Source organism: Mastacembelus armatus, chromosome 17, assembly GCF_900324485.2.
Source record: "Mastacembelus armatus chromosome 17, fMasArm1.2, whole genome shotgun sequence".
Lineage (NCBI taxonomy): Eukaryota > Metazoa > Chordata > Actinopteri > Synbranchiformes > Mastacembelidae > Mastacembelus > Mastacembelus armatus.
The window spans coordinates 21,556,110-21,572,402 of NC_046649.1; the positions used below are offsets into that span (position 1 = coordinate 21,556,110).

The 16,293-nt window shown below is 42.2% G+C and overlaps 1 protein-coding gene and 1 long non-coding RNA gene across 4 annotated transcripts; one reads left to right on the plus strand and one right to left on the minus strand.

The window, feature by feature from the left end:
- Positions 1 to 200: 200 nt before the first annotated feature.
- Positions 201 to 7,996, minus strand: LOC113134634 (uncharacterized). Its single transcript, XR_003296082.2, has 5 exons — positions 7,880 to 7,996; positions 7,586 to 7,761; positions 6,464 to 6,963; positions 5,623 to 5,821; positions 201 to 501 (listed from the first exon to the last, which is right to left on the minus strand). It is a non-coding gene; the product is annotated as an uncharacterized LOC113134634 (long non-coding RNA).
- Positions 1,063 to 10,554, plus strand: LOC113134535 (arylsulfatase I-like). Of its 3 annotated transcripts, XM_026313968.1 has the most exons (12): positions 1,063 to 1,250; positions 2,025 to 2,096; positions 3,006 to 3,203; positions 4,025 to 4,164; positions 4,585 to 4,734; positions 5,453 to 5,527; positions 5,643 to 5,817; positions 6,528 to 6,764; positions 6,837 to 6,983; positions 7,610 to 7,757; positions 7,989 to 8,587; positions 8,680 to 10,554. In XM_026313968.1, exons 3-12 carry the CDS (start codon positions 3,021 to 3,023, stop codon positions 9,100 to 9,102), a joined length of 2,277 nt encoding a protein of 758 aa, XP_026169753.1. In that variant the 5' UTR covers positions 1,063 to 1,250; positions 2,025 to 2,096; positions 3,006 to 3,020; the 3' UTR covers positions 9,103 to 10,554. The 3 variants fall into 3 exon arrangements, with proteins under 3 accessions (XP_026169753.1, XP_026169752.1, XP_026169754.1); XM_026313967.1 differs by lacking the exon at positions 2,025 to 2,096; XM_026313969.1 differs by lacking the exon at positions 2,025 to 2,096 and having other exon boundaries at positions 7,992 to 8,587.
- Positions 10,555 to 16,293: the final 5,739 nt, after the last annotated feature.

The following is a 16,293-nucleotide window of genomic DNA, read 5'->3' on the forward strand; positions in this document are numbered from 1 at the left end:
CAGTGGATCCTAATGTGGGCTGGACATCAGTAAGTGCACAGAACAATTTATAAGCACCAATATGAAAATACTCTATTTCCTAACCTGAACCTTGTTGTTTTCTATAGATGATATACTGTATTTGTATTTTTACACATTATGTACATTATTATATTATGTATGTATATATCACAGTATGTGTCCAGGTCATCATAAGGCTGCAGACTATTTTTATTCAGACATCTCTTATCTGAATGTTTCGTGTCTTTCTGTTTCTAAACCTGCATCTCTCACTTCTCATAATGAGATAAGAGGAGCTTTTATTTTGTGAGTAGGCTCACTTATTTCCGTTGTCATCCTGGATATTTTAATGCATGTGTCCGTTGCGCAAAGAGAGAAATTCCTGGGTTTACTGTGTTGTGCCAGCTGGCTCCCCGTCTGTCACAGCCCAGGCTGCAGGCACAGCTCTCGACTCGGCTCGGTTTGGCTCGGCTCGGCTCCTACCATCCCCAGGAGCGCACTCTGTTATAATGACAATAACCAGAAGAGACAAGAAACACATTAAAGAAACGTGCATGGCCGTGAGATGATCTATGCGCACGAAAGCTTAATTACGGTTTTCCTCCCGTGTGAAGTTACCAAAATAAAAGCCAAGAATAGCAGATGTTAAGCAATTCGGCCTTCAAAATAAAACCGCGTAAAGAAAATCTAATAAAGGTTTAATATATAATTTATTGATCCCAAGTAAAGGTGAGACTGTTGCTACAGCGGCGTGTGTATGCAGGACTTTTTTTTGTTAAAGATGATCTGTAGGTTACATAATACTTTATGATTATTATTAATTAAATGTAGCAAAACATTTGATAAACCCAGGACACCTTAATTGGTTTGAAAAGAATTATTGTTTATAGGCTTATTAACATGAATGTACTTAATATCTGCTTGGAATCAATTAATTTACAACCAGACACCTATTTGGTTTTTGCGCTTGTCTCTGGGTGTTTTATTCTGACAGGGCAGACGCTCTGTCAGCGTGTTATTGTTTTGACTTGACTTCTCTGGTATTTCACTGGAAAGCGGAGTCTGAGTCTGAGAGAAGGAAGGTTTTGTTGAGACTTAGGGGACATGCGGCGTCTCTTACAAACTTTACTCAAACCAAACTTTGCCGGAGCCCAAGAAAGAGCCGCGCTGTGGAGAATGAACTAATCGGAGGCGCAGGGAAAGACCAGAGGGGGAGAAGAGCCGTTCACTCTCATTGATCCCATATCGAGGTATTGATTTAGGCCTGTCTTTGAAATAACACAGTTGTTGTGAGGAGTAGATGTGTATTCAATTAGAAAAGTGCTGATATAAAACATAACAGGAGGCTCTTTGGATTATTTGCACTTTCTGTTGTCACATTTAACATCAACAAACTGATATGAGCAAATCCTTCATTTCTAATGAGGTCCAGTCAGATTTTAACCTGACTGAGGATGCAGACTTCAGCAGAACCCATGCAGAACTGGTCCAGTCCACGAACCTGTGTCTGTGTGTGTGGACACCAGGGTCTCAACCAGTGGGAAACCAGTTCAGTAGCTGCTTTCATTCAGCTCAACACTGCTGCTCTCAGACATTAAACAGACGTATCCAGCCTGCTTTTCACTGGTTTTACTAAGCTGCAGGTCATCCAGTAGAGTTATAATCTAACTCTACTGAAACTGAGACAGTGTTGACCAATAAAAACACTTCAGTGGGTTTAAACTCTTTGATAATAGATGTGAATATTCTCCGTCTATCCGTCTAAAATCTGACATCATTTGTTTTGTGTCGGCTTTATGTTGTAAATTGTTCGTCTTTTGGGTTTTGGGCTGTCACTCAGACAAAACCAGCTGTTTGAGGCCATCGCCTGCAGTACAAGTAAAAATCCTGTGTTCAAAATCCCACTTAAATACAGAAAAGGTAAAGGTGAAGAAGATAAAATTATTAATAGGTTATAAGCAGAATTTTACATTTATAGCTGGTTGAAGTGGAGCAACAGCAGTAAATACATTTTGTTTTTTTAGACCAGACAGAGTCCAGACCCAAACTATAAGGGTGACAGGACAGATCTGACGGGTCCTGGTAGCATTAATGGGGTAAGAAAGATCTGCAACACAAAGTTACATTCCTCTTTTGGACCTTTCTGTAAAATGCTGGCGAAACGTAACACAACCACACACTGAGGTCACATGGCTGAGAACTAATCCTGAACAATGCACCGTATTTTATAGACTTAACTAGACTTGATGTGGAATCCTAATCCTAAGAAGTCAGTTCCAACTTCATCACTGCAGTGGAGTGAAAAGTATAAACTGGAAATACTCAAGTAAAATACATCAAAACTAGACTTAGTGTATTTATACTGTGGTAGCTCTGCTGGTCAATGAGCAGGACTTCACCTGTGTGATCAGGGACATTGATCTGTTATTGATCTGATATTTTATCCATGAACTGTTCCTCACTTATTTATCCAGAAAAACCTATCACAGTATCACAATCCATATCGACATCACTGTATTAAACTCTATAGAAAGTAATAGATTTCCTTAATGTTGCACACTCCTACACTGTATCAACTAAAACTCCATAAATGCAACGGCACACGATCGCAGATCCTCAGATCCTCAGGTCCTCAGGTCCTCAGGTCCTCAGATCCTCAGATCCTCACCCTGCACTTTTTAACCGGATCTGTTCCTGCTCTCTGAGGCCCGACTAATATTTTCATTACTTTTTACTGGTACTGCTCAGTTCCAAAGATTGTAAATAGTTAAAAAGGCCTCCTCTGAGTCTTAGTTCTCTCACTTTACCAGATGGATGTGTTTCAGATCACAGCTACAGCCAAGTTGGCAAGTTCATCTCAAATGTGGTTTTATGATCTACAGTTAGTCCTCCAGTGGTGGCACGCTTGTGTGAATTTGTGCAGACTCAGACATTTTTTAGCTGCACTTCACTGGGCCCTGGAAGTTCTGCATGTATTGTTCTGTTTTGCTTTGTTTTTTTTGCAGGCGCCTCTAGTAAAGATGCAGGCGGCTGCTGCTGCTCTCACCGTGCTGGGTGTTTTCATCAGCCTGGACGGCCTGAGTGCCCACCGGCCCAGACCAAAGCAGACACAGCACCAGAGTGACGGAAACGCCGCGAGTGACGAGGCGGAGCCGAAGCAGAAGAACCAGCCACACATCATATTCATCCTCACAGACGACCAGGTGTGTGTGACAGAGCAGACTGTGTGTTTTCTTAAATGTGTGATCACACGCCGAGCAGCAGTTTCATTTCACGCAGCACAAGGAGCTAAATGTGACGACAAAACCCCAAGATTTCAAATTTACATAAGGAGAGATGATTTCCTACAAACGAAAAGTCCCTGGATTAGTAATTTAACAGTTTCAGTCAATTAATATTAATATTAATTAATCGTTAGTAAAACAAATAAAAATGTCAGTTTTCACTCGTATGGGTAAATAATAAATTCAAACCCTCATTTGATTAGAGCAGCAACGATCAGTTATTAGTTAATTAGTTGACAAAAAGACTAATTAGCACCTGTTTGATTGTTGTGTTATTATTAAAGCAATTTGTTTTTATCATATGTGCTGATAAATGAAGGTTTTCTTAGTTTTGGGCTGTTGGTCTGTTTCCATTTAAAGCAGGTGAACCACTCTGGTTCTGAATTATTTAAAAACATAAACAGTAGCTTGTTGCAGCTTCGCTGTTTGCTGAGAGTCGACTGGTTTATCAGTGATCTGTGCTTCCAGTAAACTGGCCAGTTTACACATTAACTGCATGGACAGAGGCCTCCAGCTTCCACAAAGGAAAAGTTCTCCGCCTGCAGGTCGGAGCCATAGAAACAAAATGCATAGACAGAGCTGACAGAGCAGCTTCAAGCACCAGAGGTGTTCAGGAAAAAGAAAAAAGCTCTGTGCAGCCAGTCTTATCAGTGTTTAAGCCAAATTTAACTAGAACCACAAGTTACATGTAAAAAATCTGAATTTGAAAGATTATCAACCAGAACCTTTAACTGAAACAGGGCTTTAATGACATCGGCTACCACAACCCGACCATCAGGACTCCCACTCTGGACAAACTGGCGGCAGAAGGCGTGAGGTTGGAGAATTACTACGTCCAGCCCATCTGCACCCCGTCACGCAGCCAGCTCATCACCGGCAGGTACTGACCCCGCTGCACCGGAAAGGCCCCTCACAGTTTCTAATGCGATGTCCATCCATATATTTAAGTCTCGACCACGTAAAAGATTTTTGAAGGTGAAACAGGAAGTGTTTGGTATTTTTGCTTCATTTCAGCAATAAGTTCGACCCTCTGGTTTTTATTTTACTCAGGTTTCATTGTCAGATTGTTTCCAGTCATTTTTCTAGACGTGGTCAGACCATGTCGTAGCTGTTAGTTCAAGATAAGACACTGATCCTCCCTTCAGAGAACATGCTGATGCAACAGAACAGTCACTGAGTCTGACAAATGCTTTGAATAATCTGATTATTAGACAACCTGAGCGGAATAATTGAGTCCCTGGTTCAATAGATCCTGTGCAGGCAGCTCACCTGGGACCAGTAACTATCTCTCTTCCTCTAGGTATCAGATCCACACAGGCCTGCAGCACTCCATCATCAGGCCCAGCCAGCCGAGCTGTCTGCCTTCACACGTGGACACGCTGCCTGAGAGGCTGCGTGAGGCCGGCTACACCACACACATGGTCGGCAAGTGGCACCTCGGCTTCTACAGGTAGGACGGAGACTGTATTAGGATGGACCTCCACACCTGAGGCTTTTCACTGTATGGTCACTATTAACAATTTCATGACTGCAGAGTGATTTACCCAAACTAGCAAAGCCTGTTGTTCTGTCTTTGTCCTGCTTCAACATGTTCTTTTGCTTCTGTTTGGGTCGGGACTGTTGTTCTTTATCTGCTCGTGGTGAACGTAACGCTGAATTCCTACGTTTCCATCTGTTTATGCCAAACACAACTGAAGGCATTTAGAGTTGCTCTCAACAGCAGCATTTTCAGACGTTCTTCCCTCAAAGGCGTGCATAGTTTTGCCATGAAGTTTACTAAGAAGTTGAAATCTGGTTTACTTTTCCACCTCCACACACCAGGCCAACCGAACCGTAAAGTGGGTGTGAGCGTTGGATTGTCAGTTTCAGGAAGTTGCAGAAATTGTCGGAATCCGATGCTGGAAAAGATTTTATATCATATCACATCACATCGTCTCCTATATATTTTCCAGGTTTTGTCAATGTTAAAGGTGATCTCTGGAGGCCTTTGCCACTACAGCTCCTCATTTTGTTTGTATCACATGCACAGACTTGAAGGTGAATTCATTTCCACTTCACTGACTTTAATACGTAAAGAGAGTGAGGACAGAAGAAGACTGTCAGGTTGCATGTGAACACCTTCAAAACCTTCCCCAGTGGGAAATATGTTGTGTTTACTTTCTCTTTAGGAAAGCATGTCTGCCCACCAGAAAGGGTTTCGACAGTTTCTTTGGTTCTTTAACAGGAAGTGTGGACTACTACAGGTAAAAATCTAAACTTACGAGTATTATAACCAGTGAGTTCACTGCAGACTTATATCAGTGTTTTAATGTCTGGCTAATGCATCTTTCTAACTCACATTTTCCCATCTGTTTCCAGTTACGGGTCCTGTGACGGTCCAGGCTTGTGTGGGTACGATCTCCATGATGACGAGGACGTGGCGTGGGGCCAGGAGGGGAAATACTCCACCATGCTTTTCACACAGAGAGCTCGCAAGATCCTGCAGAGTCACAGCCCCAGAGACAGGCCGCTCTTCCTGCTGCTCTCCCTCCAGGTGACTTCAAATCAAAAGCACAGAGTTTGTTTCTAGCTCTGCCGTTTGTTCATACTGCAGCGTTCAACAAACGTGCAGAGATGCTGTTTCTCAAACTGAATACAGCCTGACGTGTTTAGATGCTGCATTAGTTTATGTTTGGATGGGACCACAGAGGCCACATTAAAGCGTTTCGCCGCCTGTTGTTCAGAGAGCGATTGTCTCACATGGACCCAAACCAGATAATTAGAAGCACATCACATAGAAAATGTAACTTGAGGTCGCAGAAACATGAATCTACTGTGGAGCAACAGTTTCTGAAATGTCTTTCTGTTTGTCGATTGCACAATGTTTAAACAAAAGTGCTGTAACTCAAACAAGATGTATTTATGTTATTGTTGAGTTTTGCTCAGAATGTTTTTTAAGACAATGGGTTTATTACATTTTAGTTAGTACAATGTGTCATGTGAGAAACTCAGAAAATCAGGTCAGGTAGCGATAGATGAAGTTTGAAGAATGAAGTTTGAGGAAAGTGGGTTAACCAAGCAGAGTTTTATCCAAAAATACGACAGGCAGGAGAAAAGAGAACCACTGTTGGTTTATCTAAGAATAAATCTATCTTTCCTCCATAGCTGATGATATTAATATTGATACCGATCATACTTACATCTGCTTTTACAATGAATAATTTGTATAACTGCAGGGTTCGCTGTTCAACTGTTTTCCACCAGGCCGTCCACACTCCTCTGCAGCCTCCCAAGTCCTACATCTACCCGTACCACGCCATGGCTAACGTCGCCAGGAGGAAGTTTGCCGCCATGGTTTCCACAGTGGACGAGGCGGTCCGAAACATTACCTACGCCCTCAGAAAATACGGATACTACAAGAACAGTGTTATCATCTACTCCACTGATAACGGGGCCCAGCCGTTTACAGGAGGAAGCAACTGGCCCCTGAGAGGACGGAAGGTGTGATTATGGACAAGTCTGCAAAAAGGTTGTGTAAAAATGTACTTGGAGATTCATTTGTTGTGTTTTCAGGGAACATACTGGGAAGGTGGAGTCCGTGGCGTGGCGTTTGTGCACAGCCCTCTGCTGAAACGCAGGAGACGGGTTTCCACAGCTCTTCTCCACATCACCGACTGGTTCCCCACACTGGTGGGTCTGGCTGGAGGAAACATCAGCCAGGTCAGTATATTCTCATCACAGCATCATATGTGGTGGATTTTTGAAGTTTCTCACCATTAATGTGTGTATGTTGTAGGTCCATTCTAGTCCAGACCTCAGTTTTTAGGCTCACGGTGACAGTTAAATGTTAAATATTACAGGTAAGTAATTACTGCTCTGTGAAAAGGACCAGAGATTGGATGTGTTTCTGACTACAGTCGCCAAAGCTACTAACATGAGTCACTTTAAGGCTTTTCAGAGTCCACTGGATTCAGGTTTTATATATTTTTCTAATTCTCACCAAACTTTTTACTTTGGTAAAGTTTATTTCTTTGGTTCATTGTCTCCCACTGATTTTATATCAATGCGTTAGTGTATTTGTTGTCAGAGTTAAATGTGCAGCTTTATCTACATGAGTCCTTGGCCTCAAGTTCAGGTTTCAGGTTTCTCTAAAACTGTCCTCATTTTACTATCATGCTGATTCATGTGCAGTATTTTTAACCATTGGCCTCACAGACGTTTTAGGGATCAGTTTTTAGGGTGTCACAGTATTTACTGGCACATATAAAATGGACATCAGAGGGACCGCTCAGTACCTTGTGCTTTGTGTCTGTGATATATACCACATGTGTCCGTATCCCCCTCAGAGTCCGGGCCTGGATGGGTTTGATGTCTGGCCCACCATCAGTGAAGGGAAGGATTCTCCTCGTCACGAGATCCTTCACAACATCGACCCTCTGCACAAACCTCCTGATAAAACCAGGACCAGGGACACGGGCACAGACGGAGACTCAGGTAACTGCCAAAATAAAAACCAAAACATAAAGTCAAGAAAAGAAAAGCCATAATTAATACAGAGAGAAAAGGCAGGAAGGAGGAATATGTGGAAGAAAAACAAAGAAAGGAAATGTAAGCACCTTTTATCGGTCACTACACAGTATAGAAACAAGCTGGTCGCACACACCAGCAAAGCTTAAAGCAAGGGTTAAAAGAAAGTTTGCTCATGTCTGTTATCTGATTGGTCAGTAGGCACTCCAAAAGGCCCAGGACCAGCATTTAAGGCACCAAAGAAGAAGAATATTCTGAGGCAGCAACCAAAGCAGAAATCAGCGTTGAGGTTACAGAGCACCAAGAAGCCGTTGCTGTTTTCCCAACATGCTGCCAAACCCAGACTGAAATCCAAGCCCCTCCTGAAATCAAAACCGATGCTAAAATCCAAGAGCGAAGTCCACTCTCAGCACCAGCCCCTGTCCCATTCCAGGCCACGTCTGAAGTCCCACCCCAGAGGTTTTCAGTCCAGAACATCCCGCCCTAAATCTCAGCCCCAGCTGCTTTCGGGTTTAAGGTCAAAATCCAGGAAGGACTTGTTACGGTCAGGACCATCTCAGGCGAAATCCAAGACACTGCTCAAATTCCATGTAAAGTCAAAATCCAAGAGGACGTTATCCCCTTACCAGAACATGTCCCAGACAGGGACAGCGGAGCCCAAATCCCACCCACCACCCCAGCTTAGGCTCCAGTTGTCCCAGCCAGTATGGGACACATCAGTCCAGGCTGCCATCAGAGTTGGAGACTGGAAGCTGCTAACAGGAGACCCAGGCCATGGAGACTGGGTGCCCCCCCAGGTAAACATTCAGACGCGTGTTGGTCAGTTTATTATTATTGTTCCTCTGTTTCAAATTGAAGAACACGAATCATTTTAAATTTCAATCCTCAGGTACTTTCCACACTCCCTGGTCGCTGGTGGAACCTTGAACGCACCTTCTCTTCGTTCTCCAAATCCTCCCCCCACAAAAACGTCTGGCTGTTCAACATCACGGGAGACCCATACGAGCGGCACGACGTGGCAAAGGAGAGGCCAGATGTGGTCCAGCAGCTGTTGGCCCGGCTCGCCTACTACAACCAGACGGCGGTGCCGGTTTACTTTCCACCTGATGACCCACGAGCCAACCCCGGCCGCCACGGTGGAGCCTGGGTGCCCTGGGTGAGCGAAGAGGAGGACGAAGAGGGAAAATATCAAGGAGTGTACAAGAAAAGTAAGAGCAGTAAAAAGAAGAGGAAGAAGACAAAGTGTCCTCTGTGCAAACTGAGGTCGTTCTTTCTTAAACTCAACACCAGGATGATGTCCAATCGCATCTGAGGTGTCGACTCACGTTACATCTTCGCTTCCTAAAACCAGTGAAAAGACTGGATGAGTTGATTCCACTACACTCAGCTGAAGTGAACCTCTTTCAAACACGTCCATTCACTGGCTCCACTTATTCCAGTCGAAACTGTTGATTCTTTTTTTTAACGTCTCAAAAACATCAATTTATTATTTATGTCATTCACGTTCTGAACTCTGGACGTTGTGTTCACACACGCAGCTCATGTACTGTCATAGATCTCGTCTGAGAGCCGGGATCCGAGGTGACGCCGACTGTCCATCTGGACTGTGAAAAACTCGACGGGTTTCTCCAGAGCTGGTTTTCAGTATCAGCATCTCAAGTGTTTAGGACATTGTTTCTGAGTGAGGTAAATGCAGACATAGATAGACCAGATGGTTTTCTTAAGCCCTGTTCTCAAAGGTTGTGGCTGCTGTTACTTTTCAGCGTCACCACCTGATTTATTGTGATTTAATCGTGTCACTGTTTCTCTTGTTATTCTGGGTTTTCCATTTTATTCACCACTCACAAACTGACAGAGTTCTCAGCACAAGGACTGACACTGTGTCAGTGAAATGTATTTGGACACTGTAAGTGATTTAATTGTATTAAACTTTAGGAATCTGAGAAAAATGATGTGGAAAGGTTTTAAAGTGTGTTTACACTAACGGTTTCTATACTTTAAAACCCCAAATCAGGGTTTAAGTAGATGTTTGCTAATAATCATTTTATGAAGTCACTTTGTTTTATTCTTTCTTTAGCATAATCAAGAAAACATTGTTTTTTTTTATGTGTATATTTTTATATTTTCACATTTTTAATACTACAAGTGCTCTGATGTTTTTTTTTAATATGTGTTTTCAAGTGTTTGTAACGTGCTGGTTTTCTTTACTCTGGCTGGAACCGGCCTCTGGGTACTGTGGCTGTTTGAATGTATTGCCAATGGCAAGTGTCTTCTGACTATGAAGTAGTTTTGTGTTTTTGATTTCCTACATCCAACTGTGAACAGCAGAAACATGTTACACTGAACATGTTATTTCACCACATAATCAGTCTCACATACAAATGACAAGCAGCATTTTCCAAACATTAATTGACCAAAAACGGCAAGTTTTCATTTAGGTCCATCCAGTTCCAGGGGAAAGTCTGAGTTGTTTAAAGCAGGTGAGCAGCAGACAGGTCCTGTAGGGTGAAGTGAAAAGTGCTGCAGCAAAGGTTTTTACCACCATAACCAACATCTTTGAAGTAAGATGTCGGTTTTCTTCCTTTGAGCAAGACACCTAACCTCTAAATATTTCAGTGTATTTGCTCAATAACTAACAAACATGACTGTGGCTGTTCTGCAGCGGTGCACGACGGCGTGAGCTTTGAGCAGAGTGTTCACGGGAAACTGTTTGAATGGATACTTGATTTCTCCACCATGAGTAAATAAAGGTTAATTAAAATGACCTCTGTCCTTTTATTTCACCTGCAAAGCCAACGAGTGGTGGGAGAAGAAGTCAAAAACAATGACCCAACGAGCATTACAAGCAGATGTCCTACAGTCACACCACCACACTTAAAGTGTGCCTGACAGTCATGACACTACCAGGTGGTAATGGTAACTAAATGAAGTGGTGCTGTGAGAGACGGGGAGGAATAAAGAAGGAAAGCTATGCTGCACAAATTAGTTTTTCCTTTTTGTACTTTTCCTTCCCTGGAACACAGAACAATGTGACCTCTTGCCTTCAAACATTTACTTAAATGAAACCAGTTGAAGAGACTGGAGGGGAAGTGTGTCTTTGGTGGAGCTGCTAGTAACTCAGACACATCTGAAACCTGTGACCAGGGTCCAAGAAAACTGCTTCTTTGTAAGGGGTTTGAATTTTAAAAGCTTTTAACCAGTCAAAACTCAGATTTGGATGTTTTTTACTTTCTGAACTGTCTAAACAGTACGAGCTCCATCGTCAACGTCATAGATTGTTTTTAACGGATAAATATTGGCCATTATCTATATCTTTCTTATACTGCACGTCAAACATGGATGTGCTTTACACACGAAACATTAAAGCTGCAATGTGTAAGATGTGAAAGATTTAGCGACACCTACTGGTGAGATTGCAGAATGCAACCTCCTGTGCAGCCTTTTAAATCTACACATGAAGCAGGTCTCCTTTTATGTTTTGTTTTGAAGGTGACATCCATCACCGTACCCTCCATCCGAAACCTGCATTCTACAATCCCACCACTAGATGCTGCTAAATCGTTCACATTTTCACACACTGCACCTTTAAAAGTCTGATTCTAACATTAAGAAAAGCAACGGGTGGTATTTTTCATTCACTAATGAGAACATATTTATGACCCGTGTTCTGCTAATAGATCATAAATATTACACACTGAACCTTTGAGCATGGTCATGTTTTAAATGAGCCATCTGAGGATCATTACATGTTTATGTTTCCACATCAACCCTAATGTTTTCATTCTAGTATGACTTGAAATCCTGCACAATACATGTTGACACAGACTGAAGCTATTACACAGATCCTGTGTTTGATCAAGTGTTTCTGATTAGAACATTAATAAACACATTTTAACCTCTAGATGGTGCCATGAATTCAACAATCTCTGCACTCTGGCTTCTCTACTTATGAAACTTCAACACACGACACACAGACTGGGACAAAACAGGATTTTCCACACTTGCCATCGCCTTCCTACTTCACTTCCCACTGTGGAATAATTGAATTTGGATCTTCTTTTATCCCCAAACACACGTGGGAAGATGTAACCCTCTGGGATTAAAATATCATGATTCAGAAGCTGCTGATGCTGCTGACAAACTGCTTTTTGATGCCCACTTCCAAAAGCATCTCTGTGCAGCTGAAGTGTTTCCGAACACTGAACAAAAGTAGAGACGAAGTGAAGCAACAACAACAAGCTTTCAACATTTAGTAAAAACTAATCTGTGCATAGGAACTAGTGTGAAATCAATCAGGGTTATTATTATTACTGTGTGTTTAGGACTCGTTTGGAGACAATGAGCAGACGTTTGTAAAAATCCCAGGCACACACACACACACACACACACACACACACACACACACACACCCCTCACACATACACAATGAACTTATTTCTCTCACACAGTCACGCTTTCTCTCATCTTTCACACCTCGAACTAACAAGTTTACATAAAAATATCTCCCTTCTGGCTCTCTGTGTCACACCCACACATAAACACACACACTCACAGATACATAATGCAATCGTGTAACCAATATTCCTGTCTTCATCCTGCGCCCCTCCAGGGATCCAGGGGAATATGAGATCTGCAGAACCGGAGCATGTGGGCGGCTGTGAAATTAGGATTCCCTCACCACAGAGCTGCTTTTTGGACGGTTTCTGCTGACACAATCAAAAACTCCTAATTGAGTTCTGCTCTGTGGTCGCACTGACATGGGCCTTTTCTTTCACTTGATTAAAAAAAAAAAAAAAACAAAAGACAAAAGAAATAACATTCTGTCCTAGTGGTCACATCCTGAAACACGACGCTTTTAAATTTACATTTTAACACATCCAGAGTCTATTTTGGAACAAAAGAAACAACATGACCTTTGGTGACGGAGTTCAGTTTGGTCCGAATCCACCAACCCTCCTCCAGGGGAAACTCGTCTTTTCATTAAACCCTCTCTCATCTTTCATCTCATTTCTCATCCCTTTCTTGTCCTCACACGAAACATGTTCTTCACACCTTCTATTTTTACGTCTTGCAATTATCATAATACAAATGTCGATTATCATTTAAATTACATTTTCCTGTGGTTTGTAACGTTTCATTTGCTGCAGCGATGACTCCGATTGCCCAAGAGTTTCATTTAAGTTGGTTCTTATTTCACAGTCCTGCTCTGACGCTTCGACATCACTGCTGCTGAAGGAACATTTGCTCTTTGATTGAACTGTTACGCCACAGTGCTGTGCCAACATGCTCCGACAGATGTTCCTGTGTGATGGTCAAGCAACAGCCGACCTCCCCCGTCTGTTTTCCTTCTTTAAGTCCATCCATCCATTATCTATACCTGCGTATAACTAATTAGGGTCTCGGGGATCTGCTGGAGCCTTTGGGTGAGAGGCAGGGGTACACCCTGGACAGGTCCCTTCTTTAGGAGAGAAGGGTGCATCTTTACCATTAGCCTCTTCTACACGTCTCCGCCTTTAATTAATCATGAAGCTTCTAATTCAGCTTTACCTTCTGGGAGAGCTGCAAAATATCAGTAGCAAAACTCATTTATTAAGAGTCTGTTTCATTTATAAAGTGGATTAGTGCAAACACACACTTTTGATGATTTACAGATACTTTTAACTGCAAGACTCGAACAATTACTGGACTGTGAGAAACCCACAAGCATTTATTAACATGGCAGCATTAGCACTACACGGGCCAAAGGAGCTTCTCACAGATACTTCACACGTACTAGTACTTTTGTTCTGATATATAAAGCATCTTTTAAATACAGACATTAGTGAGCACTTTTAAACTCTTTATAAAGAAAGTAGCTTTTCTACAAGTCTGACAGCAGTGAGGAGAAAACAGCTACTACTGAATATCTAGAACATCTAGACAAGTCTTTGGAGGTGACAGGTGAATTGTACCTTATTTCTGCTTCTTCGTGACGTCTTGTAGCTGCGTATCACATCTGTGATGTCTTCTGCAGAATCTCGATCGAGTATTCAAAGACCCTGCGGTGCAAACATACTGAGATTTATCAGGTGCATTTACTGGCTGTGGTGTCTGGACATGTTGGACATGTTTCCACTGATTTACTGATCAAATTCAGAAAGTGGGAAATGGCTAATTGAAATTCCAGCAGATACAGACCTTCGTCTTGGTGCAGTGCAGCGTTTCTGGAGTGACAGATTGAGAGCGATGGAAGAACAAAAGCTGAGGCACTCAACGCTCAGAAACCAGACGTGTATCTGGTCAAAGCTGCAGACAGACCTTGATCATCAGCCCCGTGACTCATCGGCCTTTAATGAGCCTGCCAGTGCGTCTGCTGTTCATTAGGACTGTCCCTGGCAATTCAAAGCCACGACTCCAGATGAAGTTATGAAGTTGGTTGGGAGAGATGCAGTCGGTTTACATGCAGGCCAAGAGCGCAGATAATGAGGTCGCGGTGCGAGCGCGTCTCTGAGCTCCGCTCTCTCCAGCTTTGATCGTACTCTCCAGAAAATAACCTCGACCAAAACCCTCAACCACTGTCACACAGCAGCCGCCTGAAAACTACCAATTTAACAAAAACAAGTTTCTCAGAACATACCAAGATATTATTCTTGACAAATTTGTCATTTTTAATCCAGCTGTTTGATTTTTCATACCAGTCCATGTGGGAAAAATAAATAGCTGGATAACAAAACCAAAAAAGTCCCTACCCTGCACAACTCCTGAAGTTCACCTAAAGATAAAGTCACCTGGCAAAAGTAAATGCTGTATTAGGTTATAGGTAATAATGCCGACTGGTGTTAATGTCACTAACTGCTGTCTATTTGCAGCAGGTTCCTCCACAGCTTTGTTAGAAAACCACAGACTGTTCTTGGTCTGTTCATGTAAGACCCCAATGATCAGAAAGCAAAGATAACTGGTTTTCAGAGGATCAGACTTAACTTCTTTACAGAGAACAAACTTATAAAAACACTTCACTTAGATAATGATAGTTTGACACAAACAGCCCGACTATTTTTATTTGCTCTGCCACCTCCAACAATTTCTTTCTTTGCATTTACAGCTTCCTGCCATCTCTGCTCTGAACATGGCGCCAGATTTATTACTCTCAGGTTATTTAACATGAATCTTGCACAGCCTTAGTGCCTGTTATCTCACATCTCTAAAAGCCGTTTGCATTTACAGTTTCTCTACATCTTTTTTTTTTTTTTGGACAAGCAATTACAGGCAAAGTTTCAGAAATGATCAAGTCAGACGCACAGGAAAGGCAGTCCCTCTCTGGGAGTTACACCCTGCTCAGCTTATTTATTTTCCAGCTCTTATCGACTTTTCTCTTTTCTTCCTCCAAGAAGCAGAATTTACATTTAAATGTCATCCCTTATCCTACCCAATTTGGGTTTACTGCAGGGAGTAAGAGCCACAGGTAAACAGCAACAGTGTTCCTGGCTGGGACCGAAAAGAGCTCAGCAAAAATTAGTTTTTCTAAACTCCCCTTTAATGGAGTCAAGTGTATACTGCAGTACAGCAGAAAACAAAAAACAAAGCTACCACCTGATTGTTTTGATTCTGTGACCTGCAGTTTAACACCGACATGTTCTGTCAATATCTTCAGGTATAAACAAGACCACAGATCATTGTATAAATGTGTATAAATTATAATATGATCGTTCCTATGTTGCTAAGGTTTCGCTGCAGCATGTGCAGACTTTTCCTTTGTCTTAACAAAATATGCACATCACAATGATTTAAAAAAAAAAACAAAACACATTTCATCAGTTTTCCTAAATTGAACAGTATCTAATAGTTGCCAGACTACTTGGTACTGCAGCAGTAATACTGCACAACACAGAGGATCCCCTTTAACAGGGGCAGCAGCAGGAGTCTTTGTCAAAAACACCTAAAACTGAACTAATGCACTGACGAGGATTTAAAAAGTTTCCTCCAGTTTAGAGCCCACACTTCTGAAAAAGCCACAATAGTGGTACACTACTAGCATGACACGCCATCCATGAATTTTTTGCATGCGTTATTAGTTACATGCACTGATAAAATAAATAAATAAAAATCAGTTCCTGTGGTTAGTTTAGTTTTACATAAGCAAATGGAAACAAAAAGCTTATGCAGAACACTGTGCACACACTTTGAGACAAAGGAGTCTGGGTTGTGCTTGTTTTGTGAAGTCACTGCATCATTCAGCACCAAACAGGTCACAAGATTATTCTAACTGCAAATTTACCGCTTGCACCATTTGCATTGAGCAGCCTCCTCAATAATAAAAGCCAGAGAGCTGCTGATGTGGATGGTCTCTGTTCTCACCTAAAATTAGATACACAAACGTTAGCTGGGTACGAGCCCAAGGGACAGACTAACTAAACACCCACAACCAAAGGTGTAACAGCATTTCACCCATAATGTGCTGCATCCAACTCGTTCACTTCAAGTGCACAGAGACGACAAAGAAACGAGACATGCTGATCAAAACACA